The 25,520-nt window shown below is 42.0% G+C and overlaps 1 protein-coding gene across 1 annotated transcript in view; it reads right to left on the bottom strand.

Moving 5' to 3' along the window:
* The window catches only part of LOC126234577 (invertebrate-type lysozyme 2-like), a 59,215-nt gene that overhangs the window by 15,517 nt on the left and 18,178 nt on the right, over window positions 1-25,520 (bottom strand). Inside the window, exons 2-3 of the mRNA XM_049943282.1 lie at window positions 17,864-18,043; window positions 3,733-3,806 (exon numbers count right to left, since the gene is read on the bottom strand). Coding sequence (XP_049799239.1) covers window positions 3,733-3,806; window positions 17,864-18,043 — 254 coding nt within the window. The remainder of the gene's footprint in view (window positions 1-3,732; window positions 3,807-17,863; window positions 18,044-25,520) is intronic.

The raw sequence follows: 25,520 nt of genomic DNA, 5'->3' as shown, positions 1-25,520 counted from the left end.
TGGCATGGAATCGAATAATGTCCCAAGTAGCGCTGGAGGGAACTGACACCATGAATCCTTCATGGCTGTCCGTAAATCCGTAAGACTACGAGAGGGTGGAGATCTCTTCTGAACAGCACGTTGCAAGATTTCCCAGGAAAGCTCAATAATATTCACGTCTGGGGAGTTTGGTGCCCAGTGGAAGTGTTTAAACTCAGAAGAGTGTCCTGCTGGAATTGCCCAAGTCCCCCAAGTCCATCGGAATGCACAGTGGACATGAAAGGATGCAGATGATCAGACAGGATGCTTACGTACGTGTCACCTGTCAGAGTCGTATCTAGATGTACCAGGGTTCACATGTCACACCAACTGCACACGCCGCACACCATTACAGAGCCTCTTCCAGCTTGAACAGTCCCCTGCTGACATGCAGGGTCCACGGACTCACGAAGTTGTCTCCATAACCCGTACGGGTCCATCCACTCGATACAATTTGAAACGAGGCTCGTCCGACCAAGCAATATATTTCCAATAATCAACAGTCCAATGTTGGTGTTCACGGGCCCAGGCGAGGCGTAAAGCTTTGTGTCGCGGGGTCATCAAAAGTACGTTAGTGGGCCTTCGGCTCCGAATGCCCATATCGATGATGTTTCGTTGAATGGCTCGCACTCTGACACTTATTGATGGCTCAGCATTGAAATCTGCAGCAATTGCGGAAGGGTTGCACTTCTATCACGTTGAACGATTCTCTTCAGTCGTCGTTGGTCCCGTTCCTGCAGGGTCTTTTTCCGGCAGCAGCGATGTCAGAGATTTGATGTTTTACCGGATTCCTGATAATCACGGTACACTATTGAAATGGTTATACGGGAAAATCCCCACTTCATCGCTACCTCGGAGATGCTGTGTCCCATCGCTCGTGCGCCGACTGTAACACCACGTTGGAACTGCCATTGTAGCAGCAATAACCGATCTAATAACTGCACCAGGCGCTTGTTGTCTTATAAAAGCGTTGCCGCCCGCAGCACTGTTTTCTGGCTGTTACTTACCTCTGTACTTGAATGCGCTTGCCTACACCATTTTCTTTGGCGGTTCAGCTTATGTTCCTAAATCATGCTGCATATCGACATCAATGATATGGGGGGAATTCTCCTACTGCCTTTCTTAAATATTGGTGTGATCCGTGCAGCTTTCCAGTCTTTGGGTACGGATTTTTTGTCGAACGAGTGGTTGCATATGGTTGCTAAGTATGGATCTATTGCATCAGCATACTCTAAAAGGAACGTAATTGGTATACCGTCTGGATCGGAAGACTTATTAAATGATTTAAGTTGGTTCACTACTCCGGGGATATCTACTTCTAAGTTACTCATGTTGGCAGCTTTTCTTGATTCAAATTGTGGAATATCTACTTCGTCTTCTTTGGCGAAGAAATTTCGGAAGCTTTGTTTAGTAACTATGCTTTGGCAGCGCTGTCATTCGTAGTATTTCCATTGGTATCGCACAGAGAAGCCATTGACTGTATCTTGCCACTAGCATATTTTATGTATGATCAGAATCTCTTTGGATTTTTTGCAAGGTTTTGAGATAAAGTTTCGTTGTGGAAACTATTAGAACCATGTCGCATTGAAGTCCGCGCTAAATTTCGAACTCCTATAAAAGATTACCAGTCTTGGGGATTTTGTGTTCGTTTAAATTTTGCATGCTTTTTTAGTTGCTTCTGCAACAGTGTTCTGACCAATTTTGTGTACTAAAGGGGGTCAGCTCCGTCATTTGTTAATTTATTTGATATAAATCTCTCAACTACTGTCGATATTATTTCTTTGAATTCAGGCTACAGCTGGTCTACACTTACACTGTTAATTTGGAAGGAATGGAAATTGTCTATCAGGAAGTCGTCAAGTTAATTTTTATCTGCTTTTCTTAGTAGGTATAGTTTTCGTTTATTTTTGGAGGATTTGAGAGTTACAGCATTCAGTTTCGCTACTGAAGCTTGTGTTCACCAATCCCTGTATCGGTTTTGATGCTCGTCATTAGCTCAGGATTATTTGTTGCTAAGAGTTCAACTTTGTTTTCGCAATCGTTTACTATTTGAGTGGGCTCAAATGCTGAAAATAATTTTCAGAGGATGCGTTTGGCACAATGTAGGATGATGTTTTAGGCGTGGCTAAGGATGTGAACATGTATTTTTGCCATCATATGGAGGGTAAATTGAAGTCACCACCAAGTATAACTGTATGACTCGAGTACATGTTTGAAATTAGGCTCAAGTTTTCTTCGAATCTTTCAGAAATTGTATCATTTGAGTTGGGAGGTCGGTAAAAGGACCCAATTATTATCTTATTCCGGTTATCAAGAATGACCTCTACCCATACTAACTCACAGGAACTATGTACTTCAATTTCGCTACAAGATGAACTACTTTTAACAGCAACAAACACGCCACCGACAACTGTATTTACCCTATCCTTTCTGAACACCGTTATGTCAGTCGCAAAAATTTCGGCTAAACTTACGTCCGGCTGTAGCCAGCTTTTGGTGCCCATAACGATTTGGTCATCAGTGCTTTCTATTAGCGGTAGAGCTACGAAAATTTACAGCTGTTATATCGATGTTTCTTGGATCTACGTCCTTATTGTATTCGACATGTACCCTTTGAGACTGAAACTCTTTTTGTGTGTCCGTGAGACCCCTCCAACCTAAGAAAACCGCCCAGTGCACGCTACACAGCCCTTGCTACCCGTGTAGCCGCCTCCTTCGTGTAGTGGGCTCCTGACCTATTTAGTTGATAATGAATGGCCAAAAAATTACAATCGTCAGATGAGATTCGTTGTTCTGTACATCAAGAAGCACTTAGTGTTAAATTTGCAAGCATGGAGCACATGAAGAAATGGGTGGTGCAAATTGTAAAATTTATGAACTCGCACGTATTATTCCAGCCTGTTGCAACAGTTGTCGAGGGAACTGAATGGAGAGTATACCTGGAACAATTTTTCTGCTAAAAATTCGCTATTGTCGAATTTATGAAGGAAAAAGGAGTCGTGGAACAAAAATTAGAACATCCGCGATGGATTGCAAACCTTGGATTTTAAGTGGACTTGAGTGCACTCTGCCCACAGTAGGACATTGCAGGGTGAGAAGCAACTTATTTCTGGTTTGATGGGGCTGAATTTAAAAACAAAACTGCATTGCACAAGGAACAAATTCTGGAAAACACAGTCCAGTTCCCTAACCAACTGGTGTCAAATAAAACGGAGAGTTTGAAGAATTCGTTGTGGCCTTGAAAGAATTACAAGAGTGGTTTTCTAAACATTTTGAGGACGCTGCCAGTGTTACACCTGTGTTAGAGCTGTTTCCGAGACCGCTTGTGATCTGTGTTGTTGAGAAATACAAAATATAAAACAAAATCGTATGCAGTGTGACTCCGTAGCCATCTAAACATCTTGCATTCGCAGGTCTCCCTCTTGTCCCTCCACCCACTCAGAGTGGAGTGGTGGTAATGTGCAGACAGGCTGAAAGCTATGGCATCTGAGCCACGGCACATGTTTGAATGCTTCAGATTTTGACTGCCTGATATTTTAAACAAGAATGTCAAGAACGAAATTTTCCCTCTGCAGCGGAGTGTGGGCTCATATGAAATTTCCTGGGAGATTACGACTGTGTGCTAGACTGGGTCTCGAACGCTGTCAAAAGACTTAGGCACATGTTATGATTATATCAACATTAACGAATCTTACAAATTAAAATACCACCTACCTTTTGGTATCTCGTCATGTAAGCTTCTACGGCCTGGGCAGAACAAAATGGATCATCAGCACATCTTTCAAATGCTGTAAAGACAAAAATAACAATTGACATCACAAACAAAACAGAAATTTAAGGAAGAAATTTACTAAGAAGTGCGGAGAGAGCTAATATGAGGACTTCGTTATCAAGTAAACGAAAGTGGCCTGTAATTAATATTAATTAAGTATGTCTAGGCGCTGCAGTCCGGAACCGCGCGACTGCTACGGTCGCAGGTTCGAATCCTGCCTCAGGCATGGATGTGTGTGATGTCCTTAGGTTAGTTAGGTTTAAGTAGTTCTAAGTTCTAGGGGACTGATGACCTCAGATGTTAAGTCCCATAGTGCTCAGAGCCATTTGAACCATTTTTGATTAAGTGTGTGAGAAGACTTTGAAGTATTAAAGGAAAACAAGAAAAGAAAGAAACAAAAAATAGAAGAAGAAGAAGAAAACCTAAAACCTACGACTGTCTTTTTTTGTTTTTTGGTGAATGCAGCTTTCTCTCTTATCACTAAGTGAGTTACCACATTAAGCTCGGTCCTACATAAATATTTTAACTACAGCAGGGAAAATTAAAGAGCGAATCCATACAGAGTGACTAGCACTTGGAATTTATGGAATGAGCATCAGTTCACTTGTTTAGGCGTGTCTTCGTAAAATGTAATAACAACCTTCTGCGACTAAGCTAGTAATGAATTTTTAAAGGGGACTATAATGATGGAGTGTCAAACAGTACCGTCGCACCCTCCCCCCATTCCCCCTCGAAGGTCAGACATCCATGGGCGTGGAACAGCGTCAAAGATATCTGTCTGGATTAATATAAAACTGCTCTTCCTCTAGTTACGTAGTAACGGAAAAAGGTTCTCGGTATAGCAGGGAAAGACTGTGAATTTCTGGTCAGAAATTCAGCTGTGTTTCGGAGTATGCCCCTTTCAGATGACATTTTATCCAATGTTGCTGCTGAAACTAAGTGTTTAAGGAGACCAAACCGCTGAGGTAATCAGTCTCCTATTCACTCCCAAGGACAGAAGTAGTGTACACAGTCTGTCTGCGTTCAGAGTATGTTCTGCGTACCAGTGTGAGAAAGTTTTCTAAGTGTTTGTGTAAGTTGTATCTGATGCAGAACACGGGAACGAGCCCGTTATTCACGTAGTGGGATGAAGGAAACCACCTTACAATCGCACCCAAGCTGGCCGGCACGCCGACCCCTCGTCCGTTAATCCGCCGAGTTGGGGGGGGGGGGGGGGGGAGTTCCATCAGGGGCCAGGCCAGTATTCCTCCGTATCCCAGAAGCAGTCACATAACACGCACGGCTATCTGAGTGGGTTTTTATTCCGTGAATAGAAGGCAGTACTGTAGTTTCTGACCATTTTTTCAAAAAAATGGTTCAAATGGCTCTGAGCACTATGGGACTCAACTGCTGAGGTCATTAGTCCCCTAGAACTTAGAACTAGTTAAACCTAACTAACCTAAGGACATCACACACATCCATGCCCGAGGCAGGATTCGAACCTGCGACCGTAGCGGTCTCGCGGTTCCAGACTGCAGCGCCAGAACCGCGCGGCCACTTCGGCCGGCCGACCATTTTTTCTCCAGTTGTATATTTAAGAAGTAAATGAATGAGGACTGTTTTGGAAGGTCAAAAAAAAAAAAACTGATACTAAGGATCACAGAGGACGTAGCATATCTGGGCTGATGCACGAAAGGCGTTTGGAATGGAAAGAACAGTAGGCTTAGCACAGAATATGGATCGAGGGTAAACGAAAGACGAAAAGTAGTACAGAGCGTAGTAACGACTTGCTTAACATTAAAACCAGAAATGAAACAGTATTAGAAGAAGAGAAACAATCGCTTTAACTTCGGAGCCGGAATGGTTCCTCTGAATATGAAACGACATTCACCACACTTCCCCAATTCGAGCTTTTTCTCTGCCTCTATTGATCTAAACGATATTCTTTCTTCCACTAAGCTCTTCATTTGAGTTAATATCTGTAATGTGGTATAACTGCAAAAGCCAAGTGAAAGCAACTAAACAAAAAAACTGATACGCCAGTATCGATTTTATTGCGAGTGTATCATGGGTCCAAAGATTATGCGCTCGGTCCAGAAGAGGTACAAGAGCGGTGGGCTTTTAAGCAGTGCAGATCGCTGTGCTCTCTAGAAGGTCCCGGAGCGAAGGAGAAAGTGCGCTGATCGAGAACTGTGTGGACGGCCATCACTGTGACAGTTGCAAAGGAGACACTTGTACAGCAGAGTATAGTCGACTGATGGGCTACTCAGTGGAATCGTTGCTATCTGGCGGAGGTACAACGCGACCGGCTTTGACCGAGTTGGTGTTTGAACTTCCTTTTCTGGGGGCCAGACCGGTCGTTTAAATAGTGGCGGGTTCTGACTGTTAAACTGTCGGACCATTTGATAGAATTATCTGGTGCCATGCGCGTCTTCTGAGGAGGTGAACCTTGTTCTTTAATGTACGGAGGTTTAGGAAAAAAGCTGCGATAATATCTGCCAGATTAATATGTGCCATATCGCGGGCTTGAGATTTCCAGTTAATGAAAGATGTTGTCGACCTTTCATCCCTAATTGACGTTGTCCAGGGTTGCTGTCACCTTAGCAAATTTGTACGCCTAGAAGCTGGCCGCGCAGCAGTCGGAGAACCCTTAACTGGCATATTATTAACTGGAAGTTTTTCTATTGTAGGAATTTACACATGGAGTCGATGTAGCACTGGTCTTCACGGGAGTGGGCTGGGTTCGGACCCTGTAGACGAGTTCAATGTACCAGCCGTGAAGCGGTGGCCGTGTTGCTTCAGCCCCAGGGCAGCTCCAGAACTGTACAAGGGGTAAGACCAGACGGGTAAAAATATTAATCTATTTATCAAATTCAAGATCTAGTTTGTGTTTCATAATGATGTGTTACTGTTTTCCACACATAATTGAGAGAATAGTTTGACATATGAACGAGTTGAATTCTTAGGATTTGATTTGTATCACGCTTGCAGCTTGGAAGAAACTGTAGCTATTGTCTATAGAGGTGTTTTTTTGGTAGCGTGGGTCTACTTGCAACTGATGTTCGCAATGCTGCGGTGCCCGGAGTCTAGGTTACTGGTGCTATTCTCCAAGGACAAACTTATCTCTTAAACTGAATGGGTTTCGTATAGTACTTTCAAAAAAATTATGGAAGAGAGATTTCAGTGTACTGAGATATTTTCCAAATGTAAATTAAATTAAAGTTGGTTAGTGTCTTCACCTTATATATACAGGTTGCTCCATTGATAGTGACCAGGTCAAATATCTCACGAAATAAGCATCAAACGAAAAAACTATTAAGAACGAAACTCGTCTAGCTTGAAGGGGGAAACCAGATGGCGCTGTGGTTGGCCTTCTAGATGGCGCTGCCATAGGTCAAACGGATATCAACTGCTTTTTTTTTAAATAGGAACCCCCATTTTATTACATATTCGTGTAGTACGCAAAGAAACATGAATGTTTTAGTTGGGCCACTTTTTTCACTTTGTGATAGATGGCGCTGTAATAGTCACAAACGTATAAGTAGGAGGTATCACGTAACATTCCGCCGGTGCGGACGGTATTTACTCCGTGATACACTACCCGTGTTAAAATGGTTCGTTTACCAGTTGCGGAAAAGGTCGATATCGTGTTGATGTATGGCTATTGTGATCAAAATGCCCAACGGGCTTGTGCTGTGTATGCTGCTTGCTATCCTGGACTACATCATCCAAGTGTCCGGACCGTTAGCCGGATAGTTACGTTATTTAAGGAAACAGTAAGCGTTCAGCCACATGTGAAACGTCGGTCACGACCTGCAACAAATGATGATGGCCAAGTAGGTGTTTTAGCTGCTGTCGTGACTGATCCGCACATCAGTAGCATACAAATAGCGCGAGAATCGGGAATCTCAAAAACGTCGGTGTCGGGAATGCTACATCAACATCGATTGCACCCGTACCATATTTCTATGCACCAGGAATTGCATGGCGACGACTTTGAACGTCGTGTACATTTCTGCCACTGGGCTCAAGAGAAATTACACGACGATGACAGATTTTTTGCATGCGTTCTATTTAGCGACGAAGCGTCATTTACCAACAGTGGTAACGGAAACCGGCATAATATGCACTATTGGGCAACGGAAAATCCACGATGGCTGCGCAAGTGGAACCTCAACGACCTTGGAGGGTTAATATATGGTGCGATATTATGGAAGGAAGGATAATTGGCCCCTATTTTATCAACGGCAATCTCAATGGTGCAATGTATGCTGATTTCCTACGTAATGTTCTATCGATGTTACTACAAGATGTTTCACTGCATGACAGAATGGCGATGTACTTCCAACATGATGGGTGTCCGGCACATAGCTGGCGTGCGGTTGAAGCGGTATTGAATAGCATATTTCATGACAGGTGGATTGGTCGTCGAAGCACCGTACCATGGCCCGCACGATCACCGAATCTGACGTCCACGGATTTCTTTCTGTGGGGAAAGTTGAAGGATATTTACTATTGTGATACACCGACATCGCCTGACAACATGCGTCAGCGTATTGTCAATGCATTTGCGAACATTACGGAAGGCGAACTACTCGCTGTTGAGAGGAATGTCGATACATGTATTGCCAAATGCATTGAGGTTGACGGACATCGTTTTGAGCATTTATTGCATTAATGTGGTATTTACAGGTAATCACGCTGTAACAGCATGCGTTCTCAGAAATGATAAGTTCACATAGGTACATGTATCACATTGGAACAACCGAAATAAAATGTTCAAACGTACCTACGTTCTGTATTTTAATTTAAAAAACCTACCTGTTACCAACCGTTCGTCTAAAATTGTGAGCCATATTTTTGTGACTATTACAGCGCCATCTATCACAAAGCGAAAAAAGTGGTCCAACTAAAACATTCATATTTCTTTACGTATTACACGAATATGTAATAGAAAATGGGGGTTCCTATTTTTAAAAAAACGCAGTTGATATCCGTTTGACCTATGGCAGCGCCATTTGGTGGGCCAACCATAGCGCCACCTGGTTTCCACCTTCAAGCTATATAAGTTTCGTTCTTTGTAGTTTTTCCGTTTGACGCTTAATTCGTGGGATACTTGGCCCGGTCACGATCAATGGACCACCCTGTATAATCTGCTATTGGTTATGGTCTGTATCTCTAGCCCTTCTAGTTAAACTGATGTTTGGAACGTCTGATTGGAGCAGAAATTACAATGCTGTGTGTGTTTAATATACTGAAATTTATGAGCCTTATCAGGCGAACTAAGTAAGGGTTTTTAAAATTTTAATTATTTTATCACTATGTTGCTGGAACGTAAAGCTTTACTTTACGAAACCGGAGTGGGTTGTCTTATGTGTTTTTAAGATTTAAAGCAGGTCCGTGTTTTCTTTTTTTGAGCCATCAGTCTTCTGACTGGTTTGCGACCCGCCACGAATTCTTCTCCAGTGACAACCTCTTCATCTCAGAGTAGCACTTGCAGTCTACGTCCTCAATTATTTGTTGGATGGGTTCCAATCTCTGTCTTCCTCTACAGTTTTTGCCCTCTACAACTTTCTCTAGTTCCATGGAAGGCATTCCCTGATATCTCAGGAGATGTCTTATCATTTTGTCCCCTCTCCTTGTCAGTGTTTTCCACATATTTCTTTCCGAAACTGAGCAGAACCTCATCATTCCTTACCTTATCAGTCTACCTAGCTTTCAAAATTCGTCTGCAGTACCATATTTCAAATGCTTATATTCTCTTGTGTTTCGGTTTTCCACAGTTCAAGTTTCACTACTATACAACCCTGTGCACCTCAAATTAAGGCCTATGCCTATATTTGATACTAGTAGACTTCTCTTGGCCTGGAATGTCCTTTTTGCCAGTGTTCTGCAGCTCCATCCGCCATTATTTTGCAACCTAGGCAGCAGAAATCCTTCATCTACTTCGTGATCACCAATCCTGATGTTAAGTTCCTCCCTATTCTTCTTTCTTCGATTTTCTCCTATTCCATGTTCTGTACCCAGCAGAGTGCTCATTCCATTCAGTGAACTCTTTACTTCTTCACTTTCACCGAGGACAGCAATGTCATCAGCGAATCTTGTCATCCATATCCTAATACCATGAATTTTAATTCCGCTCTTGAACCTTTGTTTCATTTCCTTCATGGCTTCTTCGAAATGTATATATATCTGATATATTAAAAAGTGAAAACTGAAAAGCATGTAATATTTAATATTTTAGACAAACTCTTTAAAATGTTTAAATCGACGATCTAACTTTTTACTTTGAATAGTTTTTGCCTTCTTTCTACATGGGTTAATTGGAACAAAATTTTCACTCTGCAGCTGAGTGTGCACTGATATGAAACTTCCTGGCAGATTAAAGTATCTCGGTTTGCAAACAAATATGTAGTGCCGATCATTAAGGTACGTCCAATAACCCAGTTCCAATTTCTTGTCGGGACCAAAAAGGTAGAGGACCACATGGCTGCGTATCAATTCACAGCATTAGTTTTCGTTGCAGAGTAATGAATCACGTCTGGGAATAAAAGCATCTGGAAAGTGATCTGAGCAGCTGTCTGTAGGATAAGGAAAGCCAAGATACGCTACGCGAGTCTCCAGACCACAGATCACCTGAGAATCGGCGGGCTTGTATGTCGTCCACACCACAGTGAACACATAGGAATGTATCAGCGAAACGGATGTTGTGCAAACGAAGTTGGTTGACCTGTTTGTCATTGCCGGTGATATATCCCCCAAATTGGACGCTCGTGTCGAGAAAGCATGCATGCACCGTTTCCCATACACGACACCATATGACTGGGGTAACTTTTGTTCGATGGGATTGATGAGCCAATGCATTTGTAATGTGTCATATTCATCTAAAAGTAGTCCGGTGAGGCTCTTCAGGCAACAGCGCCGGACTTCCAGTTGGGAGCTAACAAAATGTGCCGTAACTCTGTCCGGCACATGGAATAAGCCAACTCCAGTTGGGGGGCCAGGGGAGAATTATTGAAGTCTGAATAACGTCCGAGTACAGTCAAAGGATCCCATCGCCATCAACATATGATGGGTGACGGTAATCGGGACAGGCACTCTTGTAACGCATTAGGGACACGTGAGTCGTGGCAGACATTCATGTATCGTTCACGCTGAACAAAGTCAAGTGATCAATTAGGCCAGCCCTGATCATTGGAAAAGATGTCTACTGCTTGTTATTACCAAATAATGAAGATTTTTCGTAAAATAAATGTCAAAGCAGTGGACAGTGGGGCCACGCTTAGAGGAAACATCTCTAAGGTAGGCCCTCTCCAGTGAGCAGACCCTGCGGTTTGGAAACGTTAAGAGAATTGCCCAACGCCTCACTATATGTCGCCACCCTCGTCAGGGCCATGCGAACACCATCTTCACTTTGTAGGCATAGGACGAGATCATCAGATAATCCGTACAACAGAAGTGGTGTCCTTGCAATGAGACCCATCAGGCTTTAGCGCAGTCCGTGGAGTAGGAGTTCTTATGCCAAAGCATACCATATCGTGGAAAGTAGGCAACCATGTCGGACGGAGCGCACAATCCCTAGAGGCGCGTTGAAGCGTCCGCTATATTCTTGAAGTCGTGTCGCTCAAGAAGCGTATTATCACTGTTAATATATGAGCCCGAAAACCGATGTACTGGAAGACTGTCATCAGAAAGATGTGATCGACACGGTCGAATGCCTGAAGTCAAGCGATGCCAGTGCATCAGGTAGATTTCGCGACCTGGCGAGTGCGATCATGTCCCTTTAACGGAAAAAGGGCCACATAAATGTTATTGTCACCACCCAGCGAAGTGTGGTTGAGGGATGTGACGTATAGTGCCGCCTTCTTTGGTCATGATGCCAACAAACAAGTGAAAACTTTTATGTTGCTGTTGAGTAGAGTGATGGGCTGGTAATCACAGATCCTCGATCGCCCTTGCGGCTTAGGGACTGGGATAATGACCTCATCAAGGAAGGTGTCTGAGATTGTCATTGTCGGGGACAACAGTTCACAATATATGGACTTCTAATTAGGAACCAACAGGTAGTTAAAACATTTTAAATTTCTGAGAGAGGCCGTCATGTCCTGGGGACTTATTGGCAGCTTCCGCCCTGATAGCATCTAGGACTTTGTCCATGACCACGACTTCTTGAAGTTCTAAAGCGACGTCCTCTGGTACGGTGTTTATGGTGAGTGCCGCTTACTCCTCAGTTAAGGTTGGGTTATGCAGGATGGCAGCACATAACTGGATAAAAGGAATGGAAAGTGTGACCAACGCCACATTGTACAGTATGTCGTCGTCCTTCTGCATGGGTAAGGTTGTGTATGAGAGCTCGATGACGACGCCGCCATTCTGTAAGGAGCTGGTACATTGACAGCGTTTTGTGAAGCATACAGTCATTGATGTGGGACCTAACAATGGTCTCTTCCAAGCATCATCGTAGCAGTGGAGTGATCCCTGCTTTAGCTTGATGTACTATCACCTGACAGGTGGGAGAGAACGCCATCGAAGTGCAATCTTGTAGAATCGTGTAACAGACATGTATGGTCCTCACATGCTAAGCCTTGACGTCGTTGCCATATCACTGGCCTGTGCAGAGCCAGTTTCACACAGCTTAGCCACCAGGGTAGGGTGGATGTGTAGGTGAAGCGATGTCGATGACATAGGGTCCATGCGTCCTCAACTATCTGCCAGAACTTAGGGGCAGTCAGGTGGGCAACATTTAATTTCCACAGGCTACGACCTATGTAGTTGTATGGTAGTGAAACATGGACTGTGGGAAAACCGGAACAGAAGAGAATCGAAGCATTTGAGATGTGGTGCTATAGACGAATGTTGAAAATTAGGTGGACTGACAAGGTAAGGAATGAGGAGGTTCTACGCACAATAGGAGAGGAAAGGAATATGTGGAAAACACTGCTACGGAGAAGGGACAGGATTAGAGGACATCTGCTAAGACATGAGGGAATGACTTCCATGGTACTAGAGGGAGCTGTGGAGGGCTAAAACTGTAGAGGAAGACAGAGATTGGAATACGTCAAGCAAATAATTGAGGACGTAGGTTGCAAGTGCTACTCTGAGATGAAGAGGTTAGCACAGGAAAGGAATTTGTAGCGGGCCGCATCAAACCAGTCAGTAGACTGATGATCAAAAAAAAAAAAAATGTAGTTGTGTTGCCTATTACTTACAACCTAGAACTTCCACCATCGGAGCGTGGTACAGGACTTGAAGTACCAATGCCACATCGTCAACGTACACTCCAGTGATGTCATTGGAATGATGTCATTGTAGGATAGAAAAATTTTTACACTTATACCAAGACAGTAAGACCGAGATCCAATGGTGGCGCTGACTCCCACCTTCCACACAAAAAAGAAAAAAAAAACAGGTATTAGTCGTGTTCCGACTGCGCTCTCGTATTGTTAACTGTACTCAGTGTTTTTTGGTTCCTGACATTAGTACATATAGGCTCTCGATCTGGTTTACTCTCTACACTTGTTATATGTCGTGTTGTCTTCGTTTTCGTCCGTCACAATTGGTGTCTTCCCGTGGTTTTCAGTGACTTACCGTCGACGCCCTCGGCTTGTCGGCCAATGTCTCTTTATCATGTCCGACTCCGACTACTACAGTTATCATACAGTGACCTCGCCTAACTTGTTTTGCCTCATTCCAGTTTGTTTGTGGGAAAGCCTTTGAGCAGGTTCTTGTTGATACTTTCAAAACATTATTTCTTAATTTGCCAGTATTTGGATTTGGTATCATAATACCTTTCTGGATTGATGTGCAAAAGAGCTACAGGTTTCTTGTAAACTTACTATCTGATAATACTCATAGTTCTGGATGACGTGTGTGTGCGAGGAGAAAGGTTTTCAATTAGCGTAACAATCTGGCTCAGCACTGTGATGTACGATGTATTTTGTTCTACATAATTTTAGTACGATATTATCTTAGGGCTCTTATGTTAGAATTTTAGTGTTAACTTGTTGACTTATTCTGTCACTGAGAATTTCTTGTATGATTGAGCCACAATTATGAATTGTGAGATTTTGCGAGATATGTTGAAGAATGATGTAGTTTGACTGTTAACTAACTATGGGCAATCCTATATTTCTTGATTTTTTGTCTTATTGTTTTGGATATTATTGTTATTGACTTTGAATCAATTAAATTTTTCTAGTAATTATTGTGCTGGTTTAAAATAATTGTTGTGTAACAATTTTCTTAACGTTTCGGTGACTGTATCTGATAGCAGTATTGTTAATAAATGGTATCACAGCTTTATTATAGCTTTGTCTTCACAATGACCAGTCATGTCCACTTTACAGGCAATGTTGCTGCTACATTCCATTTCCACTGCATCTATCTTTATAGATTTTGGTTTAGTTCTTCCAGCAGAAGTAATATTATATTTAATACTAAATGTATTAATTTATAAAGGATGCAAAATATAGTTAGAATCAGCCATCCAAACAATTATCCTCCACTTCAATACCCATTCCTAATTTCCTTTCTCCATAATCCTTCTAACAGCTGTAGCTGCTAATTTTTTCCACCTGAAAAATTTGTGCTGTACAGTCTTCCTGTTGTTTTAACTTATAACATTTTATTTACTTTATGATTATGTTCCATATCTTTATGATGACTGTGAAATATTATATTATTTACTTTCTTAGCATAATTTTTTTTCTAATTTAGTTTCCAGCCCACAGTAATTATAACCAGAAATAAGCGTTCAAAATCAAGCTTATTGGTCATGTAATTAAATAATTATTTGTCATGTTTCTTTGATCTCCAAGGTATGTATGGTAACTTATTTAAGAATGTAATCAAATATGGATCACTTTTAATGACTGGCAATGAATACACTGAAACTTATTGTTAAAATTTTAGTTATTCTCACCTTTTCATTCAGGTTATTTTTATTTCTCTCTCTTCGTTCTCCACCAATAACCATAAATTTATCGATTAAATATCTAACATCATTCATCTAAACAAATTCAATTATTATTTGTGTAAGCATTTTGACAAATTCTTTTCATTTCTTCAGTCTATGCAACTAATTATCGAATGTCTATGTGAGTCTACCTACATCTGGACTGTAGTACTCAATAATTTCTTTTATCAAAATTTCGTTTTTATCACCTTTACTACACTTAATTCTGCTGGGGATTTTTTCAGAACACGATGGATCTGAATTGAATAATGTACTTGTATAATTTGATAACCCACAAGGATTGGGTTTGGGTGGGTTGTTTTAGGGGAGGAGACCAAACAGCGAGGTCATCGGTCTCATCGGATTAGGGAAGAATGGGGAAGGAAGTCGGCCATGACCTTTCAAAGGAAACATCCCAGCAAACCACAAGCACAAGTTTTATGTACAGGTCATGCATGTCATCCATCAATCTAATATTGTCATGAAACGATACTCTACCAGTTGTTAATTTATCTCTACTGAGTTCTATCGGTAAATAAAAAAACATATTTAAAGTATCTCTTACGACTTGCTTCAAGATTTTAAATGCATCAGCGAATTGACAAGCCATGTTCATGTGCATTTTATCACTAATTATACTATTTATATTAATCACTCATAGAAAGAGTGTTTCAGCAACCCACAAAATGAACATGAAAATACATGCTCTTTTCAGGAATAAGATATCTGATATATTATTTTAAATAATTATGTATAAGAAACAAAACGTCTCTTACAATTCACAATACATAATATTTAGTGAAAAATTTTAAGTAAATAAATGAATAAAATTATTCTTCATTTCGTATGTTGAGAAAATTAAAAGTGAATGTAAAAGTAAAAAATAAGTCCTCTATAAATAATGCGCAGTATGAACAAGGAACCGAACACTAAGCTAAAGAACACATGAGTTTGTAAAACAAATGAACCTGACTTAAAAAATAGTATGAAGCTACCAACTTGAATGTTGGCAGTACAATTTACATTAAGAAAGCAAATCATATCGATTTTTCAGTAAAGGTGCTAAAAAGACGATTAATGCAGAAGAAAATATTCCATTGCGATACAAAGATTGAATATAAAAGTGAAAAATCAAAATACGAACTTCAATATGTTAATATGATAGCTAATTTAAGAGTAACTTACGTTTGTCTCATTTTGTAAAACATGTGCGATTTTGATAAACTATTGCGACTATCGAGACAAATCCAATGATGTGTAACAACAAGGTCTTTGAAGGTCAGCGGAGGTCAGAAAGGTGGCATGAACGTCCATTTACAGAAGGTGTTCGAAGTGATGACCATTGGTATCAATGCAGTGTTGCAATCTTCTTATCTTGGACTGAGTGGTATTCCTTTTCACTTCGGCACGTATCGAAGTACATGCTCTGACAATTCTCCCTCGTATATGGTGCAAATAGTAAATATTCGCCGAATACGGCGTATCCATCTAACTTGCCATTGACAAGTAAACACCATTCGATGGTTTCGCAATACAACACTAATAGGAACGGTAAGACTAGTATCGTCGAATCAAGCGAATGTGAATGTTGTATTACTTCGAAGAACAAGCCGATATGCTTCTCATTTACGGAGAATGCCAACGAAATTCAGTGAGAGCTAGAGACTTATTCGCTGAAAGATATCCTCAATGTACTCATCCTACACGTCGTACATTTGAATATGTGTATCATAAATTGAGAACAACTGGATCTTTAACGCATCGGAAACAAATCAGGAAAAGGAAAGTTACTAACGAGGAAGCGGAAATTGGTACTCCTGCCACTGTGGTTCGAGATCCTTGTGTTGGTTCATGTCAAATCGCAAGGGAATCTGGCATGAGCGAAAGTTGTGTTGTTCGTGTTCTGAATCGCCATAAATACCATCCTTACCATATTAGTCTCCACCAAGAATTAACTGGTATGGATTGTATGCGTCGCATTGAATTTTGCCGATGGGCTCAACTTCAGATTCAGAGGGATGGCACATTTATTAATTTGATTTTATTTACTGACGAGGCTACATTCACGAACCATAGAAATGTTAATTTGCATAACATGCATTATTGGGCAACTGAAAATTCATGTTGGCTGCAGCAAGTTGCACACCAAAAACCATGGTCGGTGAATGTGTGGTGAGGAACTCTGGAGGACAGAATTATAGGCCCCTATTTCATCGAAAGAAATCTTAATGGTAGAAAGTACACCACATTCCTGCAAGAAACATTATATCCGTTATTGTAAGAAATACCTTTAGGAACAAGGAACAGAATGTGGTATCAACACGATGGGTGTCCGGCACATTTTTCGCTGATGGCTATAAATGAGTTGCAGAGACAATTCCCTAATCGTTGGAATGGACGCGGAGGAGATGTGTCGTGGCCGGATCGTTCACCAGACTTGACGCCTCTGGATTTTTTCTTGTGAGGATTCGTAAAAGACATTGTTTATGAAGACGTTCCAACTACACCTGAAGGAATGCGAGAGAGACTTGTCAGAGCATGTGCTTCGATAAGTCACGATGTGTCAAGGAATACCACTCAATCCATGATAAGAAGATTGCAACACTGCATTGATACCATCGGTCATCACTTCGAACATCTTCTGTAAATGGACGTTCATGAAACCTTTGTGATTTTCGTTAACCTTCAAAGACCTTGCTGTTAAACGTCATTGAATTCGTCTCGATAGCCGCTATCAGAAAATGAGTACCAAATTATAGTAACACATTTAAAAAGCAAAGCTGACCTTCATGTCTCTGACGCGACCCCACGTAACAACAAAAAACCATGTTGTGATAATTTCAGTTATTTCAGTTACTGTTTCTCCGTTTTAAATTTGCTTGTGTAGGTGAATCTTGTTGTTTAAATTGATATTTCTCTTGTCTTAAATACTGCCTATGTAAGAGAAACTTGCTGTTCATTATTGTATATCATGTGGAAGGGAAGATCGTGGTTTTTAATTATCGTTGGTATATTTTGAAGTAAATGTGTAGTTTCTTAGGGGAAAATGATGTGCTCAGCCCGGGTTCGCCCTTCCACGTCTCCTATCCTTTTTTTCCGTTCTATGTTGGGCCATTTCGGAGAAAAGAAGTTATACGTACCCCACAAATCGGTATGTAGATCACCCGGGATGACAGGCTGATGTCCGTCCAGCCAGAAGGGCCTTGAGATCTGGAAGGGGCCGCAGCTTATCGTTGCTTCCGTGCACACCTTTTCCATATCGCAGCCTTGGGCCAAGCATATGCACTGAAGGCACTCAGGGCTCACCAGCCGCTTCTCACCTTCAACAAAAAAACCAGGCACTGTGCAACAAATGGTAAAAATCCACAGGCTGCTGTCATGCAGGTCTACTCTCGAAGAACTAGTACCACAATATACAATTCTAAATCGTTTCGTAATTTCACTAAAAGTAGAAACTATTGGAAAGTTCTGACCTTCGAGAACCAATGTATTTGTTACCCTTGTGGTTTCTGCCGGGCTGCCCCTTGCATATTTCGATCACCACACTTCGGTGTATATTCCGCGGGCCACGTATGGCCCCTGGCTCACCTAGGAGGTTGTAAATGTAAGAGGCAAGGTACTGGGTACAGTCAAGCCGCCACGGCGCCCGGGAGCGCTTGTCTCCCCACTACGTGACGTGCAAGTCGCAGCACACAGCCTGCGTGGTCACGTGCTCACGTGATACCTACCATGAATGCATCATTATGCAGGCATGTACTCGGGTCGGAGCTCCGTCTAGGGAGGGCCAGTTACGCCGCGAGCTCGGAGTAAGCAACAGCCGCCACAAGTCAAGTCTCTGCTAAGCGTCTCCGCCACAGACTCGGTCTACCGCTGCCGCTGCTGCTGCACACCAAGGTATCGCGCTCGTCCTGAGCCACGTCCGACGCTACGGTTTCAGCAGCTGCTCCTAGAGTACCGCTCCGTAATATTCATTGAGACTGCCCACGAACTCATCGCCTCTTCGGATCGTGTCGATGTGACACCTTACTGGTCTCCAGTTGGCTGCCTACGACCTCCCAGGCTCGTGGGACTGTATAGTTGTGAATCTCCCCTGATGTTTGCTGTCCTCAAATTGTGTAGACATTATTCTCAGAAGTTGTATTTGGCTTCGTTCCTGTGAAAAAACACTTGTTATATCAAAGAATGTATTTCACTGGGGTCCAACCACATCACTCAGTGCGAGGTCGCAAAAGGCCATTGATGTTGGGCATTCGACGCTCCACATGCTTTCTGCCGTGCAACCACACTATTGGTTGCTAAATCCATCAGGGGACAGGGCTGGAGGTATACCACTGAGAGCACAGCATGAGGCTACAGAACGTAGTTAAACTGATTAGTCGGTGAGTAACTCACAACAGTGCTAATAGCTTTGATACAAAGCAGAGCAATGGCAACGATAAACAAAGCAAGCACTGCATTATATCTGCAACAGTTGTTGCCGAAGTTCGTTAGAAAGTAACTCAAGGAATTTCGCAGGGTGAGAAACAAGTGGCAGATGAAATATTACCGTTTCTGGAAGCTGAGTCATTGGAAGGTGTGGTGTCGTGTACACTCAACTGTGCGGACGACGTACTTGAGGAGTACAGTGATGACATAACTGCTTAACAAGTATAAGTGATAACGAAAAGGGAGTAGAGCCATGCAGTTAATCATCCTTGTCGGACAAGGAGCCACAAATCCCGTCTCCGGCGAAACGCAGTAAGGCACAATTATTATCCAAGGAGCGAGTACTAAACATAATAACGTACATGATAGATCACCCGCAGCATCGTAAAGAAACAGTTATAAACAGATCTGAATACGTCCGTAGAAATATGACCGTGTAGTGGATAAGAGGAGTTACGGATATTCATGGGAAGACAAGACACACTAGTTACAAATATTGGTGTTTGCGCGCTTAAAGGATGATCTATATTGTTTACAGGGTGAGAGCATGATAGTAGCCTATTACGTTATGCACATCAAGTTGCGAGCAACCCAGATTATAGTGATGTCAAGGGAAGCAGTGGGTTTCCACAATGAGATTTTCACTCTGCAGCGGAGTGTGCGCTGATATGAAACTTTCCTGGCGGATTAAAACTGGGTGCTTGCAATAACTTCACACAGGGCTACAGAATTGTAAGACGTAAGATAACGAAATTTCAAACAAAGCGTCAACTTGACGATGCACTGCAAACTACGGAATCGGCTAGAAAATTTGTAAATGAGAGAAACAAACTTATACCATCTTTCAGTAAGGAATTTGTTTTCAGTGCCCAGCAATCGGGATTTGAAGAACAAATGCATATGAAAGGAACCCTCGAAATTAGAGGTACCGAAAGAGTTGTATCAAGACCAGCTAACATAATTGTCTTAATGTATTCTTATACAATTACGCCGACTGTTAATCTCGATGGTAAATTGGGTGGAAAGTTGTTTGTTGTGCTGCGAGAAATTGGAGGTGCTCTGTCCCATACGATTCTTTCTCGTGTTCGTGATCTTGCGAGGGCAGGGGGGAATATTTAGGTGAAAGCAAGCAAGAGTGGGAAAATGCGCATAAGAGAACCCAAACTATGGTATGAGCACTGCCTGTGGTCAATAACTGGTCGAAATAACTTGCGTTTGTTTGATTGCTGGTCTGCGTATAAAAATCATTCTCCTTCAGTCTCCTCTTGAAAAGTGTGTTACATTGCAATTCACACCACCTGGAACCACTTGACAAATTCAGCCTCTGGATGTTTGCTTATTTCCTTGCCTATAAAACATATTATCGCGCTATCTGCAGCTACGTGTTAAAGGATAGCCAATTTCACGATAAGCTCCACGACAGACTGTTTCGCATTCTGTTGCAAGCCATCTCATTCTGTCAGTTCTCATCACCCCGTTACACCAATATGATTTTAGATGCATGTATTTTTTACGAGTGGATTTCTAGCTGAACGTTGGGAGTTAGCCCTCGATCTTGACCGTGCGAACTTTGTGATCACTGTGGCGCGCAATGTTTCATTCAGGTGCAAGCTAATGGTTTGTTCTGAACATTTCTTGAATGTCTGCGATGTCCACTTTGTGAAGTGTAATACATACATCCCATAGAAGGTTGATCTCTGCATCTCCCGGACCCTCATTTTCTGTCTGCACAAGTTGAATCAATAACAGTTAATATTTTTTCTGTCATAATTATTAACACAACACTTTCAAATGAACCTTACTAAAGATTCCTTGTTAGTCTCAGTTCGGATGAACTTACCAGACCTTCTGGCATTCTTAGAAAGTATTCTACCATTTCTAGATCAATTATCTGGGTCATTGTCACATTACTTATTTTGTTTATGGTTTTAGAAATAAATCACAAACGTTACTCGTTCAACATTCAGCAATTCTCGCAAAACAAAACGAAGTTTTAAACTAGAATGGAATTAAAAAATCGTTCCAATACACGTGTTGACATAGCATTTAAACGAGTTAGCAAACGAACGAAACTGTTACTGCGAAATTGTAGAAAGGAAGTAAGAAGGACAACAGGAACGTACCTACAGCTTTTGCATGGGGGGAGGGCGGGGGGTGTCCAACACGATCATTTAGGAAGGTAAACCTGTCTTCGCCCACCACATAAACAGGTTTTGCTGTTAACGCCAATAGAGTCAATCAAGCAGAAATTAAAAAACCCACAAATACGTTAGCATCCATATTACATGCGGGTAAAACTGTAGAGAAACACTAATTGATCCAAGCATCTTAAAATAAAACATATGTATTGTAGCTGTTGAGGTATTTATTTATGAAAAAGCAACTAATTGTAACCTAACGTTGGAGGTAATTATGAATTTTTGAATATCATTATTAATCATTTACATTAAGAAATAATATTATTATATTAGTCTTTGTATTTAAATTGTGGCACTTTGGCATTTTGCTATAACTTCAGGTCGTAAGTTAATTTAAAAATAAACATTAATTACTTTAATTTAAAGTATTATATTTAGACTTTTACGTCTTGCTGCTAACTTACTAACAATTTTTCACATTCTAGTTGCACCGCCAAATCACGATGAAAACTCATTGGAGCTCTCTGAGCACTATGGGACTCAACTGCTGTGGTTATCAGTCCCCTAGAACTTAGAACTACTTAAACCTAACTAACCTAAGGACATCACAAACATCCATGCCCGAGGCAGGATTCGAACCTGCGACCGTAGCAGTCGGACGGTTCCGGACTGCGCGCCTAGAACCGCGAGACCACCGCGGCCGGCCTCATTGGAGCAAGACCAGTAAGTCTTTCACCTCCCATTTTATTCCTTATGTAAGTTTTTAGCCTCTTCATAGTCGGGAAACATCTTTCAGGGGTCGCCGTTGACACTGGGAATACGGCTAATATGATAAGTAGCTTTTTTATCGAATATATTGATCACCTTCAATTCTCAGAAAATAATTGATACGTTTTTCAAAATTACGGAACTGTTCTTCCGTAATTGTATACGAAATATAATAATGATCAATAACGGCTCTTGTTTTGGATGTCTAGTCATGCTTTCAAATGGTTCAAATGGCTCTGAGCACTATGGGACTTAACATCTATGGTCATCAGTCCCCTAGAACTTAGAACTACTTAAACCTAACTAACCTAAGGACAGCACACAACACCCAGCCATCACGAGGCAGAGAAAATCCCTGACCCCGCTGGGAATCGAAACCCGGGAACCCGGGCGTGGGAAGCGAGAACGCTACCGCACGACCACGAGAGTCATGCTTTCAACAAGTCACTTAACGTTTCTACGAGTAGCTTAATATGTCTTTTAGTTTTAATGTCTGTCATCATGGAGAAAGACTGTTCGGTATCTGCATTCCCGTGCATATATTACACGTTTTGTACTTGGCAGTGAAAATTTACGAGGGTTTTACATTTCGCCAAAGAAAGTTGAATTGCGCTACATTTTTAACAATTTCAGAATTTCGTCGCTACGCCACGAAGGCCAAAAAACTCCAATAAGCGTAGCGGAATTCCCCTACGGTTGGCAAGATTGCACTCATTTCCGTTGCACACATAGTGAGGGTGGAGATAGACACCCTGCCGCAGGGCACAGCTATTTTTTGTAGCCTCATTCCTCCTACGTAAACCAAGCGCAGTGCGCGACTATTTAGTGGTACGGGGTTTCAAAATCGGGTATTCTTCTATTGGCATTTTTTGTGTCAACTATGCAAGGGGGGGGGGGGAGTCTGGATCCCCTGGACCCCCCTTATATACGTCCGTGAAGGCCAAACAAATAGCAGAATGTGAAACAGACAGAGGCAAACAGAGACGCGCGGCGCTTTGCGAAGGGTGATCAGCGGTGAATATCGGCCCCGCCCGGTACTTTCATAGACTGATAGCCGAGCTAGTCTTCTCTTCCTGCGGTAAGTACGTAGATAATAGGTACTTGCCAGCTGCAGCGCAAAAGATTTGGCAGTGATAATGGAACAAGGTTGAAATACGTGATAGAGCCTGTTCCAGGGGGACATTTAAAATTATGCCGGAAATACTGGACGTCCCGGAAAGACGGACGTCTCGCAACACTAGTCTCAGATACAGGATTCGTCGACGATTTTGGCTGCAGATTTCTAGACGTGAGTTATCGGTTGTGTTTTATAGGACTCCCCGTGACAGATCAGGGGTACACTACACAAAGAAAGCAGCTACTTGGATAGCACAGTATTTGCGGAATGCACATGGAGGTTTTTTAGGTGAGGTGGTAGCTACAGGTAATCTGATGAACACTCGCCAGTCGATTCACGGTAAGGGAAATCAGACCGCATTCAAAGTAAAGACATCAGTAACTGTCGAAGTATTCGTAACAAAGTTCCTGAATTTTGTGCCCTCCGGGAAAGTTATCGCGCTCAAATTATTCTGGGGGCCGAGAGCTGGCTGAAACCCAAAATGGAAAGCTCTGAGATATTTAGTGGGTCATGGAAAATGTATCGCAAAGATAGACTAGAGGTCATAGGAGGGGTAGTATTTATTGCAGTTGACAAAAAAGTTGTCTCTATTGAGTTGCGTGAGACTGAGAAGTAACCTGGTCGCGTATAACAGGCCTAAGTGAAATCAAGTTAAGCGTTGGATGTTTTTACCGGCCACCCGTTTTTTCTGTGACAGTTCTAGAGGCATTCAAAGAATGTCTATGTCAGAAACGCTTAGATGGTTCAAATGGCTCTGAGCACTATGGGACTCAACATCTTAGGTCATAAGTCCCTTAGAACTTAGAACTACTTAAACCTAACTAACCTAAGGACATCACACACACCCATGCCCGAGGCAGGATTCGAACCTGCGACCGTAGCAGTCCCGCGGTTCCGGACTGCAGCGCCAGAACCGCTAGACCACCGCGGCCGGCCAGAAGCGCTTAGATGCCCAGCTCATGCGTTATTAGTTGGAGGCCACTTTACCTACCGAGTATAGACTGGGATGTCTAGGATTCATTGCAGGGGGTACAGACAGAAAGTCATACGAAGTACTTCTGAACACATATTCAGAAAATTGTATTTAGTTCGGCAGCCTACACGCAATGGATATATCTTAGATATTATAGTTACAAAAGGGGTCCGGACCTTATCGACAACATCTGTACAGAAACAGGGATTAGCGATCATGCTGTCATTTAGCAACTACAGTTACTAAAGTTAATAAATCAGCTAAGAAGGCTAGGAGAGTGTTTCTGCTAGAAAGAGCAGGCAAACAGTTGTTAGCATCTCACTTAGACTGAATTGGCATCTCTTAGTTCCACTAGGATGAAGGTATAGGAATTACGGGCAAAGTTTAAGCAGAATGTAAATCATGGTATAGAGAATTATGTACCTAGTAAGTGGATTAAGGGCGGAAGAGACCCATCATGGCTTAATAACGATTTTCGGAAACTACCGAGGAAGCAGAGGCTGTTGCACTCCCGGTTCAATAGAGAACACGCAAATGATGACAAGCAAAGGGTAGTAGAGATTCGTGCGTCTGTGAAAAGATTATCTGCGAAGAATACAACTACTACCACTGTCATAACGTAGCAAAGGATCTGGTAGAGAACCATAGGCGCCGACTTTTGAAAGTCTTGGGGGTACGCTTTTCATTTTACACTTTAAAACTCGTAACTACCCTCTATATAATTATAGTAAATGTGAATGTTACAAAAGTAACTTTAAATACATGAATACTCACCTAGATAGGCAGAGACTGTAGCGTGCTCCTCCTGACAGTCGTTTTGCTGATGAATTCGTTGATTAGAGGTTCCAGGTTCAGTTCCCTTGCGAGATCAGAATGGATGTTCAGTAATGCTACGTGATTTAACCGGTCTTGGTTTATGGTGATTGTGGTTAAGTTTTGAGTCTTCGGTGAGTAGAAAAGAACGTTCTGCCGTACACTTGGATAAAGGTATCGTTAAAAGAAGTCGCAATAATTTTACATATTCTGGTATCATGTTCTCCAGAGCTACACACTTGTCATCCTCTGTCCTACTCAAGTATTGTACTACAATTTCAAAGCTCTCTAGGGTAGCTTTATGCTGTTTTACCATATCCAACAAAACATATCTACGAAGAGTCAGTCTTACACAGTCGAAATCGTCACCGAAAAAGAAGTCTACTATTTTCTTTGTCTAATGAAGGTGTGGTAGTGTTTAGGGCGAAAATATGATTTTAAATATGCTTACTGTTTGACCCACTATCCCAAAAAATAAAATTCGAGATTATTCTTGAATATCTGATGAATTATGCTTGTCTCCACATCCTATTTCTAACGTCAATTTTCTATGGCGCGAAACA

The sequence above is a fragment of the Schistocerca nitens genome, chromosome 2 (assembly GCF_023898315.1).
Source record: "Schistocerca nitens isolate TAMUIC-IGC-003100 chromosome 2, iqSchNite1.1, whole genome shotgun sequence".
NCBI classification, from domain to species: domain Eukaryota; kingdom Metazoa; phylum Arthropoda; class Insecta; order Orthoptera; family Acrididae; genus Schistocerca; species Schistocerca nitens.
This window is presented reverse-complemented; position numbering and strand designations above follow the sequence as displayed.